Source organism: Macaca nemestrina, chromosome 6 (genome assembly GCF_043159975.1).
Source record: "Macaca nemestrina isolate mMacNem1 chromosome 6, mMacNem.hap1, whole genome shotgun sequence".
Classification (NCBI taxonomy): Eukaryota; Metazoa; Chordata; class Mammalia; order Primates; family Cercopithecidae; genus Macaca; species Macaca nemestrina.
The window spans coordinates 105699600-105715827 of record NC_092130.1 but is presented as its reverse complement, the minus strand read 5'-3'; the positions used below and the strand labels follow the sequence as shown (position 1 = coordinate 105715827).

The 16228-nt window shown below is 40.4% G+C and overlaps 2 protein-coding genes and 1 long non-coding RNA gene across 12 annotated transcripts in view; 2 read left to right on the top strand and 1 right to left on the bottom strand.

Annotated features, from left to right (window-relative positions):
* OCLN (occludin) overlaps positions 1 to 9152 on the top strand; it is a 61644-nt gene extending 52492 nt beyond the window's left edge. For 4 of the 5 annotated variants that reach the window (XM_011730231.2, XM_011730230.3, XM_011730232.3 and 1 more), the window contains exons 7-9: positions 1527 to 1698; positions 5477 to 5518; positions 7457 to 9152. In XM_011730231.2, the coding sequence (XP_011728533.1) occupies positions 1527 to 1698; positions 5477 to 5518; positions 7457 to 7558 (316 nt within the window). In that variant the 3' untranslated portion in view covers positions 7559 to 9152. 5 annotated transcript variants of the gene reach the window in all.
* Positions 3395 to 15777, bottom strand: LOC139363855 (uncharacterized). Its single transcript, XR_011624939.1, has 3 exons — positions 15655 to 15777; positions 4827 to 4927; positions 3395 to 3523 (listed from the first exon to the last, which is right to left on the bottom strand). It is a non-coding gene; the product is annotated as an uncharacterized lncRNA (long non-coding RNA).
* The window catches only part of LOC105475187 (general transcription factor IIH subunit 2), a 34998-nt gene continuing 33979 nt past the window's right edge, over positions 15210 to 16228 (top strand). For 3 of the 6 annotated variants that reach the window (XM_011730237.3, XM_071098838.1, XM_011730234.3), the window contains exon 1: positions 15320 to 15503. The gene's annotated coding sequence lies outside the window, so the exon portion shown is untranslated. Of the gene's footprint in view, positions 15504 to 16228 lie in introns of all 6 variants that reach the window. The other 3 variants (XM_011730235.3, XM_011730236.3, XM_071098837.1) reach the window with 3 other exon arrangements.

Here is a 16228-nt window from a genome sequence, read left to right as displayed (position 1 = left end):
TCTCCCCTCAAGAGTTTTTGGCCTGGCTTAGCTATCTATCTGTAAAATATTCACCTAGCTTGTATCCAGAAGATTTAACTGAAAACTTTTTTTTTTTTTTTTTTTGAGATAAGAGTCTCACTCTGTTGCCGAGGCTGGAGTGCAGTGGCACAATCTCTGCTGACTGCAACCTCCACCTCCCAGGTTCAAGCAATCCTCCTACCTCAGCCTCCCAAATAGCTGGGATTACAGGCATGTGTCACCACGCCTGGCTAATTTTTGAGGTTTTAATAGAGACAAGGTTTCACTATGTTGGCTGGGCTGGTCTCAAACTCCTGACTTCAGGTGATCCACCCGCCTTGGCTTCCCAAAGTGCTGGGATTACAGGTGTGAGCTACTGTGCCCAGCCTGAAAATTTTCAAAATCTGAATTCTTATTTCCCTTTGGATCAAATCATTTAAATTTCTCCCCTCTGTAAAATGAAGATACTAGATTGTTAGATCTAAAATTTGAAATTCCACATCATTGTGAAACTCCAGTCCTGTGAAAGGATTCAGAGTATTTTCTCTATGGATTATGGGTTGATGGCATCATCTTCCTATGTAAGGAGTAGCTGGCATATTGAGAGATACATGTGATACAAAATTTCAGTTTTTCTTCTTTATACTTTAATGAATTGCCAGATTATTTTAATAATGAGCACATGTTTTTATACATGTACATTTTTAATGTCTATTTTTATTATGAAAGAAGTAGATAAGCTATTTCCACTTTGGAAAAACAAGAGCAAAAAATAAATAAACCAGTCTGAAAACTATGGGTGGTAGCAGGAAACAGCCACTTCCAGTCAGCTGTGCTGCCACTGTGGTGATCAAAGCGTACTTTGTGTTCCAGAATTCCAGTTTTAAGACTTTAAACAGGCCAGGCGTGGTGGCTTACTCCTGTAATCCCAGCACTTCAGGAGGCTGAGGTGGGTGGATCACCTGAGGTCAGGAGTTTGAGACCAGCCTGGCCAACATGGTGAAACCCCGTCTCCACTAAAATACAAAAATTAGCTGGGCATGGTGGCAGCTGCCTGTAATCCCAGCTACTATGGAGGCTGAGGGATGAAAATCGCTTGAACCCGGGAAGTAGAGGTTGCAGTGAGCCGAGATTGTGCCACTGCACTCCAGCCTGGGTGATAGAGCGGGCTTTGTCTCAAAAAAAGAAAAAAAAGAAAGAAAAACTTGAAACATAAGTAGTCCACTATTGATACTGTGTATGGAGAATAAATGAGTTCCTATGACTTGTACCTTCAATTTTGTAAATGATTTTCAAAATTATTTCTGCAAATTATGTCGGCATAGTTTTTAAAAAATGAGCAGTAATATATAGTCACTCTTAATAGAACCTATTTGTACTCTCTCTCTCTTTACCCATAAGAAACAAAAAGGAAACAAGAAAATGTCATTCTCCATACCCCACCAGCTTTATTATCTTTGAGGAAGGAGCATTGAATTTTATGTCTGCTAAGGATACATATGTAGTCATTTTCTCTCACCTTTTAGGGAATATCCACCTATCACTTCAGATCAACAAAGACAACTGTACAAGAGAAATTTTGACACTGGCCTACAGGAATACAAGAGCTTACAATCAGAACTTGATGAGATCAATAAAGAACTCTCCCGTTTGGATAAAGAATTGGATGACTATAGAGAAGAAAGTGAAGAGTACATGGTAAATTCAACCTAATATTTGTATATTATGCAGAATTTGAATCTTATCTGTGGAGGTACAGCATCCTTTATATTAATGTTGATTAAAATGTGCTAGTAATTATCAAACTGCAGTTTCGTTGAAGAATAGTTGAGATTGGGTTTTGGATGAAATTCTTTTCTAATAGAAGACTGAACTAATGTATAATAGTTAAGAATTTCCAAGCACTATTCCTTTTTTTTGAGGCAGAGTCTTGCTCTGTCGACCAGGCTGGAGTGGCGCGATCTTGGCTCACTTCAAGCTCCGCCTCCGGGGTTGACACCATTCTCCTGCCCCAGCCTCCTGAGTAGCTGGACTACAGGTGCCTGCCACCACCACGCCTGGCTAATTTTTTGTATTCTTTTTTTAGTAGAGACGGGGTTTCACCGTGTTAGCCAGGATGGTCTCGATCTCCTGACCTTGTGATCACCCACCTCAGCCTCCCAAAGTGCTGGGATTTCAGGCATGAGCCACCGTGCCCAGCCCCTACAAAGCACTATTCTATGTACATCTATGCTTTCCTATTTAAAATAGCCAGGCTGGGCATGGTGGTTTCACGGCTATAATCCCCACACTTTGGGAGGCCAAGGCGGGTGGATCACCTGAGGTCAGGAGTTTGAGAATAGCGTGGCCAACATGGCGAAACTCCGTCTCTACTAAAAATACAAAAAATAGCAGGGCATGGTGGTGGACACCTGTAATCCCAGCTACTCGGGAGGCTGAGGCAGGAGAATTGCTTGAACCTGGGATGGGGGAGGTTGCAGTGAGCCAAGATTGCGCCATTGCACTCCAGCCTGGGCAACAGAGTGAGACTCCATCTCAAAAATAATAATAATAATAATAATAATAATAATAATAATAAAATAGCCCTATTATCTTTCCTATTTATAAAGCCATTTTTTCTGTAGAAAAGAACTTAACACAGAATTGTATACAGAAAAAGAAATCACCGTGGCCAGGCACGGTGGCTAACGCCTGTAATCCCAGCACTTTGGGAGGCCGAGACGGGCGGATCACGAGGTCAGGAGATCGAGACCATCCTGGCTAACACGGTGAAACCCCATCTCTACTAAAAATACATTAAAAAAAAAAAAAATGAGCCGGGCGTGGTGGCGGGCACCTGTAGTCCCAGCTACATGAGAGGCTGAGGCAGAAGAATGGCGTGAACCCGGGAAGCGGAGATTGCAGTGAGTGGAGATTGCGCCATTGCACTCCAGCCTGGGTGACAGAGCAAGACTCCATCTCAAAAAAAAAAAAAGAAGAAAAAAAGAAAAAGAAATCACCTTAAATCCTACCATCAAGAAATCCTTATCACCAAAATATTAGTTGTTAAAACAATCTCTCCAAGCAGGAGTCACCGAGGTACATATAACTTTCTCTAAGGAAACATCATCTATCATCTTCCATGTTCCACTTACTTTCTTCCTGTCTTTTAAATCAACAGTTTATAGTTATCTTTTTTTTCCTCCCTTGATCACCTGGCTGAGATAGAATTTGTCCATGTAGAGTTACTGGGTTTTGTTTTTTTTTTAAATCCATCCTTTTCATACTGTATTTTGTATACGTACTGAAATTAATGTAGTTACACCACCTTTTAGAGGGAGATTAGTCTCTTCTTGTTTATTTGTTCCTTTATTGATCAATCACTTACGTAACTGTGGACTCATGGATATCTGTTTTATACTGTGAGTTATAATCCAAGGCTGCTTTACTTTGTAGCTCTAATTGTTCTCACTTTGACCGTTGGGAACTCTTTCAGTTGCTTCCTGTGTCCCTTTGATGTACTCTTATCATTGTGGTGTTTTATCTTTAAAAAAAAAACAAAACAAAACTTTCTTGCACTGCTTATTTCTGGCTTTTCTTAACAGCAAGTTTTTTTTATATCAGTAATAAAGACCTACTTAGTTTTAAGTTTTTTATGTGTAAAATTAGGTAAACAACTTTCAATTTTATGGTTGCATCATAATTTAAGAGTCATTTTCTATGGATAGACATTTAAGTATGTCTCCCCCTACTCCAGTAGTACCAGTATGCACTGGTGAACCTCTCCATTTTTGTACTCTTGTCTGCTTATCTAGTTTTTTTTTTTTTTTTTTTGAGACAGAGTCTTGCTCTGTCGCCCACACTGAAGTGCAATGGCTCTATCTTGGCTCACTGCAACCTCTGCCTCCCAGGTTCAAGTGATTCTTCTGCCTCAGCCTCCCAAGTAACTGGGATTATAGGCATATAGCACCACACCTGGCTAATTTTTGTATTTTTAGTAGAGACGGGGTTTTGCCATGTTGGTCAGGCTGGTCTCGAACTCCTGACCTCAGGTGATCTGCCTGCCTCGGCCTCCCAAAGCGCTGGAATTACAGGTGTGAGCCACAGCGCCCAGCCTGCTTATCTAATTAAAACTAATTCCAGAATGTGAAATTGCTGAGAGTCAGAGGGTATGTATCTTTAAACTTCTGTTGCAAAATTGCCCTCCAGAGAGATTGCACTAACTGCGTCTCCCTCCTGATACAATACAGGGCTCATTTGATGCACATGTCACTTACACCTGAAAAATTAGATATTCTGCCATTTTTCAGTTGAAGTGATCTGCTTTTTAGTTTTGATATATTCACATCTTTGTATAGTTAGATTTATGTATTTCTTTTATGGTTTCTATAGGGTGTTATAGATCTTTCTTAATTTAGTGAACATGTATTGATCACTTATTGCTCTTTGATGTGGAAATGCTGAGGTTAGATATATAAAATCCTGTCCCCACCCTCAAAGAGCTCATATTTTAAGAAAAAAACTGACATCTAACCAATTTAGACAATATGATTAATGCTGTATTTGTATCATGTGTAGAAAGCACTATAACTTAACTGCTCATAGGAGAAATAAAGTCTTTCGAGGCTTCACAGTGAGGGAATCATTAAGAATTTTCCAGACAGAAGGGTGCGGGGAGGTGCATGATTTCAGCCATAAGGAAAACATGATCAAAATCTTGAAGCATTTAACATGTTTCAGTTTTTAAAGGAGTTGCTGATGATGGGTGCTGAGACTGGAAAGGTAGGAAACTGGATGAAGAGAGAAGTTAATGGGAAGCTCAGACCAGTTGTGTAGTGGGATATTACCTGATCAGCGCTCAGTGTTTGAAAAGATCTTCCTGGTGTCAGTGTAGCATGGGGACTGGCATGAGGAGAGATGAGAAGTAGCAGAACAGAGAGTTACCTGCCTGTGTGAGAGGAATGTGAAAGATACAGTATCATAAATATCTCTTCACTGAATTCCTTCAGACCTTCCTACTGATCATGAGTTTTAAGAGCTTTATGACTTTGTTCTTTTAATTGCTTATATTTTTGTCATAAGCTGTCACTTTTAGCTCCAAAGTATAACATCAGGAATGTTACTTTTTTTTTTTTTTTTTTTTTTTTTTTAGACGGAGTCTCGCTCTGTCGCCCAGGCTGGAGTGCAGTGGCCGGGTCTCAGCTCACTGCAAGCTCCGCCTCCCGGGTTCCCGCCATTCTCCTGCCTCAGCCTCCCGAGTAGCTGGGAGTTTACAGGCGCCGCCACCTCGCCCGGCTAATTTTTTGTGTTTTTAGTAGAGACGGGGTTTCGCCGTGTTAGCCAGGATGGTCTCGATCTCCTGACCTTGTGATCCGCCCGTCTCGGCCTCCCAAAGTGCTGGGATTACAGGCTTGAGCCACCGCGCCCGGCCAGGAATGTTACTTTTGAAAGATAAAATGCCCCAGTAAACATATTCCTTTGTGTCTCTCATTAATAGGCTGCTGCTGATGAATACAATAGACTGAAGCAAGTGAAGGGAGTAAGTATCCGAGATCGTTCTTGTAGGAAGAACTTTCCTCCTCTTCTTTTTCTTTTAATTCCCATACCTCCTCATCTGGAGGAAGAGCTTTTCTATTACATGTTTTTCATTTTTTATTTTATGTATTTTGTAAAAGTTGAAGTATACATAAAGTGTACAAATCAAAGTGTATAACATGATGAATTTTCACAGTGTGACCACATACCTGTGTATGCAGATCAAGAAATGTATTTCCCAGTACCTCCCCACCCCATGCTTGTACTCCTTTCCAGTGTTTACACTCTCTGCAGAGGGGTCCACCATGCTCACTTCTAACATTATAGAGTTTTGTCTCTCTTGCACATTACATAAATGGAATCATACAGTATGTATTTTGTGTGTGATTTCTTTTGCTCAGTATTGTGTTTGTAAGGGTCCATTCATGGTTCATTACTATTTTTTTGTTTTAGACGGAGTCTTGCTCTGTTGCCCAGGATGGAGTGCAGTGGCGCAATCTTGGCTCACTACAACCTCCGCCTCCCAGGTTCAAGCAATTCTCCTGCAGCCTAGCTGGGATTGCAGGCACACACCAAGTAGAGACAAAGTTTTGCCATGTTGGCCAGGCTGGTCTTGAACTCCCAACATCAGGTGATCCGCCTGCCTTGGCCTCCCAAAGTGCTGGAATTACAGGCATGAGCAACCATGCCCAGCCATGGTTCATTGATTTTTTTTTTTTTTTTTTAAGAGGGAGTCTCGCTCTGTCACCCAGGCTGGAGTGCAGTAGCATGATCTCAGCTCACTGCAACCTCTTGCCTCCTGGGTTCAAGCAGTTCTCCTGCCTCAGCCTCCCGAGCCGCTGAGATTACAGGCAAGCACTACCACACCCGGCTAATTTTCCTATTTTTAGTAGAGATGGGGTTTCACCATGTTCGGCAGGCAGGTCTCAAATTCCTGGCCTCAAGTGATCCACCTGCCTCGGCCTTCCAAAGTGCTGGGATTACAGGCATGAGCCACCATGCCTGGCCGGTTGATTAATTTTTATTGCTGTGTAGTGTTGTATATAAAACGCAACTTTATTCATCCATTCTATTGTTAATGAACATTTGGGTTGTTCCCAATTTTTGGCATTTAAAAATATCACAGCTTCAAACATATTTGTAAATGTGTGAACATAGAAGTGATGGGCATTTGTGTATCCAGCGCTAGTAGATACTGTCAAATGGCTTTCCAAAGTAGTTGTACCAGTTTACTTTCCCATCAACCACTACAGACTCCTATTGCCCTATATCGTTGCTAACACTTGGCATGTCAGTCACTATTGACTTAAAACCTTAACAAAAATTATATTAAAATTTCTGTAAATTACTTATCCAGGTGCTGTGGTACGTGCTTGTAGTCCTAGCTACTAGGGAGACTGAGGCAAAAGGATCCCTTGAACCCAGGAGTTCAGAGCTGCAGGGAGCTATAATTGTACCACTGCGCTCCAGCCTGGGCAATAGGATGAGACCCTTTCTAAAAACAACAACAACAAAAAATTATCAATTACAGGCATCATGATTTGCAATAAGAGTTTAAAGGGTATACAGTAAAATTTCCCATCTCACTTATCCCCTATTCAGCTTCCCTTTCCCCAGTCAACTGAGATCACCAGTCTCTTGTTTTACTTACAGTTTTAGATGATCTGTTAGCAAAAAGGCTGATAAGTTTTCTTGGTCATTTTACAGGTTTTTAGAAATGGGGTATCCTTTTTAAAAACCCAGGTTAGAAGACAGAACTGAGCAAACAGAATCAGCTGCCTGTGTGGTTAGTGATACTGCCAGGCACCTTGAGTGTATTACTTCAATTAACACTCCCAACAATTCTCTGACTAAATATTCCATTTTTTTGTTCACCTCTGCCTTCCTAGCAGACCTGTTTTTATTTTGTTGAATTTATGTGATTCATTTTCTCCCTTTTTAGTCTGCAGATTACAAAAGTAAGAAGGATCATTGCAAGCAGTTAAAGAGCAAATTGTCACACATCAAGAAGATGGTTGGAGACTATGATAGACAGAAAACATAGAAGGCTGATGCCAAGTTGTTTGAGAAATTAAGTATCTGACATCTCTGCATTCTTCTCAGAAGGCAAATGACTTTGGACCATAACCCAGGAAGCCAAACCTTGTGAGCATCACAAAGTTTTGGTTGCTTTAATATCATCAGTATTGAAGCATTTTATAAATAGCTTTTGATAATCAACTGGGCTGAACACTCCAATTAAGGATTTTATGCTTTAAACATTGGTTCTTGTATTAAGAATGAAATACTGTTTGAGGTTTTTAAGCCTTAAAGGAAGGTTCTGGTGTGAACTAAACTTTCACACCCCAGATGTTGTCTTAATACCTACATGTATTTGTTTGCATAGGTGATCTCATTTAATCCTCTCAACCACCCTTCAGATAACTGTTATTTATAATCACTTTTTTCCACTTAAGGAAACTGGGTTCCTGCAATGAAGTCTCTGAAGTGAAACTGCTTGTTTCCTAGCACACACTTTTGGTAAAGTCTGTTTTATGACTCCATTAATAATAAACTCCCTGGCCTTTCATATTTTAGATACTATATATGTGATGATCTACCAGCCTCCCTATTTTTTTCTGTCATATAAATGGCTAAAAGAAGTTTTTCTTAAATAATAAAGATCATGTAAAAGTAACAAATGTGTGAAATTTAAAGATTGTAAATATACATTTACTTTTTTAAGATCAAAGTTTAAACCCAGTGGTTAGAATTTTGTGTATTTTTAAATACTTTTTATCTTTTATGGTTTACATGCATTTTTTTAAAAACCAACTAAACCTTTTCTTTATATCAGAATATCTGATTACATTTATAATTCAATTGTGACTTGAACTGTATCTTACAGGAATGTTCAATTTCTATACATATTTTATAAGGTATTCAACCTGGTGTTTTCTTTCCATAATAACCTGTTTGATGTTGTTAGTGCTGTTAACATACAGCTGTGGAAAACCACACTCAGGAGTTGTATCTGTTGTTGTTTATACTCTTTTGGGTGCTGTGCTGGTTAGTCGTTTCCCAATCCTTTGGCTGTAAGAATGCTGGTATGTCTGCAAATAGAATGCTATACCACGAAATACCAAATAATTTCAAATGGTGCCCTTAAATTGTATCACTTTTTAAAAAATTCAGATTCTTATTAGTAAAATTAGTTGATAGCACTGTGCTGACCAAGTTGATCATGACCATCCCAGCTTAGACTTTTCGAAAAACCTTTTTTTAGAATAATCTGTGACCTTTAGTATGCATTTCAGATATTTAGGTATATAATTTTTTTTTTTTTTTTAAGACGGAGTCTTACTCTGTCACCCAGGCTGGAGTGCAGTGGTGCTATCTTGGCTCATTGCAACCTCCACCTCCTGGGTTCAAGCGATTCTCCTGCCTCAGCCTCCCGAGTAGCTGGGACTACAGGTGCCCATCACCATGCCTGGCTAATTTTTGTATTTTTAATAGAGATGGGGTTTCACCATATTGGCCAGGCTGGTCTTGAACTCCTGACCTTGTGGTCCACCTGCCTTGGCCTCTCAAAGTGCTAGGATTAGAGTCGTGAGCCACCACGCCCAGCCTAAGTGTGTGTGTGTGTATAATATATATATGTTTATATATATATAAATTATATATATATATTTTATATATATATTTATATATATAAATTATATATATATATTTTATATATATATTTATATATATAAATTATATATATATATTTTATATATATATTTATATATATATAAATTATATATATATATTTTATATATATATTTATATATATATAAATTATATATATATTTATATATATATAAATTATATATATATTTTATATATATATTTATATATATAAATTATATATATATATTTTATATATATATTTATATATATAAATTATATATATATATTTTATATATATATTTATATATATATAAATTATATATATATATTTTATATATATATTTATATATATATAAATTATATATATATATTTTATATATATATAAATTATATATATATATTTTATATATATATTTATATATATATAAATTATATATATATATTTTATATATATATTTATATATATATAAATTATATATATATATTTTATATATATATTTATATATATATATATATTTTGGAGATGGAGTTTTGCTCTTGTTGCCCAGGCTGGAGTGCAATGGCGTGATCTTGGCTCACCGCAACCTCCGCCTCCCAGGTTCAAGCAAAAGTAGCTGGGATTATAGGCATGCGCCACCATGCCTGGCTAATTTTTTTTGTATTTTTAATAGAGATGAGGTTTCTCCATGTTGCCTAGGCTGGTCTTGAACTCCTGACCTCAGGTGATCTGCCCACCTCGGCCTCCCAAAGTGCTGGGATTAGAGGTGTGAGCCACTGTGCCCAGCCTATAATTTTTGATAGATGATTTTGAATTATTTTCCGGAGATAAAATTTTAAATGTTTCCATTATATCACTGATTTATTTCTGCAAATTGAATAAATTCTTAATTTTCTGCATGCTGCACATAATAGAAAAGGTATTTTCATAGCTTTTGGATTTATACCAAATGAAAAGGACTCTCGAGCACCTTTAACTGATTTTTCTGTGTTAAATTTTTAACAATTTGTTCTTGGAAGTCAGTGTACTTAATTCATGAAGGCAAGTTTGTCAGTATTTTCACAAAACAAAACTATTCAGCTGAATCCAGAAGGTGAAATAGCAAGAATTTGCATTGTAAAATTGTGTTATAAAATTGGACTTTGAAATTTTAAAAATAGGAAAAATTTTCACGTGTATTTATACTAAATACCATTTTAGGAAACCAGGATCAGAGTGTTTCTGTTGGTGTTGGCATTAACTAGCTGGATGTAAATTTGAAAAGCCACTCAGAAAGTTTCCTAGTCTAGAAAGTCAGAGGTTTAGATTAGATTTCCGCCATCCCTTCCATTTCTGACCTGTGGTTCTTGTCTGGAATTCTGCTTTGTTATAAACTATTGTTCTAAGGAGTTCGTTGTGATAGCACATAGTTCATTTTGTAAAGATTCCCTGTATATAAAGTGATGCCTTACATGTGTGGCTTTGTATTAAAAGTATATAGGATCATTATTTTATTTTGAAAATTTTAAATACAGAAAAGTATAAAATATAAGTACCATCCACCCAGAAATAACATCTGTTAATGTTTTGTCATATGTGCTTCATAGTTTTTGAAATAAACTGAAGTCAACTAGTATTTATAGTAAATAAGTTATATACACATAAGTACATATAGGATATTTAATCCTTACAACGATCTTTTGATATGTGACCATTTCTTATTCTTGTTTTACAGACAAGGAATTAATGATATGATAGATTAACTGGCCATTGTCACACTAGCAAGTGGCAAAACAAGGGATTAGGATCTTGGTCTCTTGGACTGTTAGATTCTATACTTCCATCCTGTGTTGACTTTGTTAATGGATTGGATAATGTGAGATCACTCTGATGTAAATAAAGTGTTCTATATTAATTTTGAGTGCATTTTAAGTACTCGTAACATAAATGCTTCCTGTGAAATATCTGTAAAGACCTGAATGGGTACATATGTGTAAAGAAGAATCAGGGCAGAAGAGTGCTTTTATCATGGCTCCAGGGACCTTAGGTTCAGTTGGTGTGAGAATTCCTCACACAAGGACATTCTCCTTCTTCAGCATCAGGATGGAAGTGTTTCCCATCTGGACTTTTTCAAAGACTCAGCTGAAGGAATACAGAATTCATAATTTCCTGGCAGCTTATGATTCTGCTACACTACACCATGCCATCTCTTGTGTGAAAGGACAAATTTGATGGAGGACTACGTCATCCCTCATGCTTTTCTTATTGTCTACATTTATTCTAATGGGAAGAAGTGAGCAAAAACACCTCAATAATTTGGGTAGTTTTTAGAAAACGTTGTGTTAGTAAATTAGAATAGTGCTACTTTGGCATTATGAGAAAGAAGCCTGGATACATAACTAGGTTTGTGTATGACTACAACAAAATGCAGAATGGTGTCTCCAAAAGGTTTCCAGTTGCTGCCACAAGACCTGGTTGGTATTGCCTACATGTGTTGTCCTATTTTTGCTTTGCCCTTCTGCAGTTACTTGCTGTGGGACCTTGGAGAAATTAACTTAGCCTCTCTGTACTTCAGTTTTTTGTATCTGTAAAATACATTTGTAATAATCTAATAGTTAAGGAGGTAGTTAATGTGTGACTCAGTCCTTGTCTAAAAGTAAATATGCCTAGCTACCCCTATCTTTCAAAGCCAGAAGGTAAAACTTTAACAAGTTTTCTAAAAGCAAATTGTGGGTTTTTTTTTTTTTTTTTTTTTTGAGATGGGAGTCTCTCTCTGTTGCCCAGGCTGGAGTGCAGTGGCACAATCTCGGCTCACTGCAAGCTCCGCCTCCCGGGTTCACGCCATTCGCCTGCCTCAGCCTCCCGAGTAGTGGGGACTACAGGTGTCTGCCACCACGATCGGCTAATTTTTTTTTTTAATTTTTTTTTTTTTAATTTTTTAGTAGAGATGGGGTTTCACCGTGTTAGCCAGGATGGTCTCGATCTCCTGACCTCGTGATCCAACCCACCTCGGCCTCCCAAAGTGCTGGGATTACAGGCGTGAGCCACCGCACCGGGCTGCAAATTGTGTTTTTTTTTTTTTTTTTGAGACGGAGTCTCACTCTGTCGCCCAGGCTGGAGTGCTGTGGCCGGATCTCGGCTCACTGCAAGCTCCGCCTCCCGGGTTCACGCCATTCGCCTGCCTCAGCCTCCTGAGTAGCTAGCTGGGACTACAGGCGCCCGCCGCCACGCCCGGCTAGTTTTTTTTTTGTATTTTTAGTAGAGACGGGGTTTCACCGTGTTGACCAGGATGGTCTCGATTTCCTAACCTCGTGATCCGCTCGCCTCGGCCTCCCAAAGTGCTGGGATTACAGGCTTGAGCCACCGCACCCGGCCGCAAATTGTGTTTTTTGAAGTGCATGTATCATCCAATCCCATAGGATTGATCTGTGCTGGGTGCAGCCTTAGAGCCTAGAATTCTTTTGAATTCTAGGCAGAGAATGCAGGATTGGCATTCTAAATATTTGTACGTGATAAACAAATGCTTCTTTAGGTTAGAGCAAATACTTACATATCAAGATCAAGATCATTAGATACTGTTGTCAATTACAGAGGTTTTAGATGAGGCTTTCTGGAATGATTTAGTTTCCCTGTAAGGGAATCAGCTCTCCCAGTCTTTCAAGTTGCATGCTTTTTATATCTGTTTGATTCCGTTGGCTGAGCTGATTGTGAATGTCCTAATCCTGTTGATTGTGTCTGGCCACTCGTGGGCAAAGAGCAGATTTATTCCATTCTTTATAGTTATAAAAGACATATAGTCTATATGTTATAAAAGACATATAGTCTATATGTCTTTTAGTTTTACAATTTGAAAAAACATCTGAGTAGGTTGGATAATTTATTCTACCACTTGTACATGATTAGAATATGTCAGTCATAATCACGGCAAGAGATTATGGATTTATGCATATTTTGTTTTGCTTTAGTACCATTCCTAGTTGAATCTTAACATCCATGTCTAAAATCTATACAGAGCAAATATTACAGTTAGGAAAACTGTTTTAGTCTCCTCTCTGCAAATATGCTTTACATTTATTGGGGAATCCTCTATCCTTTTCCTGATTTTCCTTAAAGTCTTCCCAGGCTGATGGATAACAAACATATACAAGAAACTTGGGGCTTGGGATTCCTCTAGGCTGTTTGTCCTAGAGGAATGCATCCCATCTTGCAAATAGGATGGTCAATTAAGATGGAAGGAAGCAAAAGTGTGGATAGGAAGGAAGGGCACAAAGGGAAAAGTGTGGAGTTTGGGTGTGAGTCCTCTAATGAGGTCAAAGGTGGGAGGGAGGCAAGCATGGAAGCTTCCTGGCACTGTGATACTAATTTCCCCTCCTCTCCCTTTTAAAATCGTGTTCATGCAAAGCCAACACAAATAACTAAATAAAATCTTGTCTTCTGGGAGGAAATGAGACTGATTACAGAGCTGCCACTAAGCCCTGTAGGGTTGGTGGAGACAACCCCATTTTACACATTAGTTCATAGACTTGGTGTGACTTGCTTGAGGTCACCCAGCCACGATGTCAGAACCTGATTTTAAATCCAGGGCTGTTCTTTCCACTGCTATGCAAGATACCTTCTGTTTATATTTTTGAGGGAGACAACAGAGATGGGAAGAATTTTTAACAATAAAGGCAACGGAGGGGATGAATATGCTGATGGGGAAGGAAAGAGGCCCCAGCTTCTGCAGTTGCTTTCTGTTATTCCTAATCCTCTTCTCATCTGGGGGTGCACTGCCTCTCCATTTCTCAAGTATGGGAAATGCCAATAATTCCACTTGTGTTAATTGGCAGTCAGACAACTTGTCCAAAACTGAATTGATCTTACCCACCCCACCAACATTTCAATAATTGCGACCCCAACCTTTCAGTTGCTCAGCTGAAGACTTTGGAGGTATCCTTGATTCTTTTCTCATAACACACATCCAGTGTATCAGTAAGATTTAGAATTCAGTCACTTCTCACCAGCTGCTGGTCCAAGCCATCACAATCCCGGCAAAGTTCTTAACAATGCTCACAGCCTCTCCTCCCCACCTTACCCTTCTGATTGTAGCTGCCATCACTCATCCCCTGCTCACTCCTGCACTCGTCAAAGACCCCAATGCACTTCTAACGGGGCCTTTGCACTTGCAGCTGTCTTTGTCTGAAGAGCTTTTCCCCTAGATATCAGCAGGGTTAACACCCTTCCTCATTCAGGTCATGGCTTAACTGTCTTCTCAGCGAGGACTCCTCTGGCCACCCGACTTTATTTTTTTTTGAGACGGAGTCTCTGTCACCCAGGCTGGAGTGCAAGGTGCGACCTTGGCTCGCTGCAACCTCTGCCTCCTGGATTCAAGTGATTCTCCTGCCTCAGCCTCCCGAGTAGCTGGGATCACAGGCGCTTGCCAGCACACCCGGCTAATTTTTTTGTATTTTTAGTAGAGACGGAATTCACCATGTTGGCCAGGCTGGTCTCAAACTCCTGCCCTCCGGTGATCCATCCCCGCTAGGCCTCCCAAATCACCATGCCTGGGATTACAGGCGTGAACCATCGCACCCGGTCTAGCCATCCTATTTTAAACTGTCAACTTTTCCCCTTCAATGCTTAGTTTTTCTCCACAGCACTATCACCATTTCATATAGTATATGTTTTTCTTCATACTGACTCCCCTTGGAGAAAAACTCCACGAGAGTAAGGATTTTTGTCAGTTTTTCATTGCTATTTCCTCAGTGCTTAGACATGCATCAGGCTCAAAGTAGATGCTCAATGTTTGCTGAATGAACAGCAAGAGCAACGGAAGAGTCCTGAAATACACAGCAAGAAGCAAGGATAACTCTGGCCTTACTTCTGTAGCCAGGGTCTTTTATCTCAACTTTTTAGAGGTAGAAAAACAAGATCGAGCTCCTCAGAACCCAGGTCGACGGCTGCAGAGCCTTCGACCTTCCGAGAGCGAATGGCGATCACTGTTTTCCAGTTCTCTGCGAAGTCCAGCTGGAAGACAATCCCTTTCCGCGCCCCAACTCAGCGGCGGGCATGCCCTGCACCAGAGCGCCCCGCTCCGGCAGCTGTCGCCTGCACCATCCGGAACGTTTCGCCTTGGCCGCAGCGCGAGGCGGAATGACTTCCGGGGCGCCTCTAAAGCGGCGGGGCGGAGTTTCCGGCTGAGAGTCCTTCTAGCCAGGCCGGTGAGTCCGCGGGTGGAAGTCAGTGTGGCGCAGAGGTGGGGCAGGCTGCTTGGCTAGGTAGGCGGCTGGGAGGGTTTTCGTGGCGGGGAACGGAGGCTGAACTGCCCTGCCTGTGCTCATAGGGAAGGAGGATGTGAAGGAGCTTGTGAAGGCAGAGGAAGGTAACTTTAGTGTGGGGAGGCGTAGAGTAGGGAGGGGGGCTGCAGGCCGTCCCTCCCTAAGTAAAAGCGCGACTTTTAGAAATGATGGTTCAGGGTTCGAGTTTGTGACCCGCTTGAGAAAGTGACCACCCTCTGAGCCTGAATCCCATACCTGAAAAACAAGGACAGTAATCAGCCTTGCCAGTTTCACGTAGTTTGGTAGGGTAAGGTGTGAAGAAAAGCTTCTTAAATTGGGATGTTTGGTGCTCTCATTTGTTTCCAGAGAGCATTCCGAGCTCATGTAATGGGAATCACACCAGTAGGCTTATGCTGAGGAATGTGGATTGTTTGGGGTTGGATTCCAGGAAACAGATCACTTAATTCCGCCCCCCCCCCCCCCCCCCCCCCCCCCCCCCGCCCACCAAGACGGAGTCTCGCTCTGTCGCCAGCCTGGAGTGCAGCGGCGCGATCTCGGCTTACTGCAACCTCCACCTCCCGGGTTCAAGCGATTCTCTTGCCTCAGCCTCCTGAGTAGCTGGAACTACAGGCGCGCGCCACCACGCCTAGCTAATTTTTGTATTTTCAGTACGGACGGGGTTTCACCATGTTGGCCAGGATGGTCTCGATCTCTTGACCTCGTGATCCTTCCGCCTCAGCCTCCCAAAGTGCTGGGATTACAGGTGTGAGCCACCCGCCCGGCCTCACTGATATTTTTAAGAAGAAGATGGACTCTTGGGAAATGATAG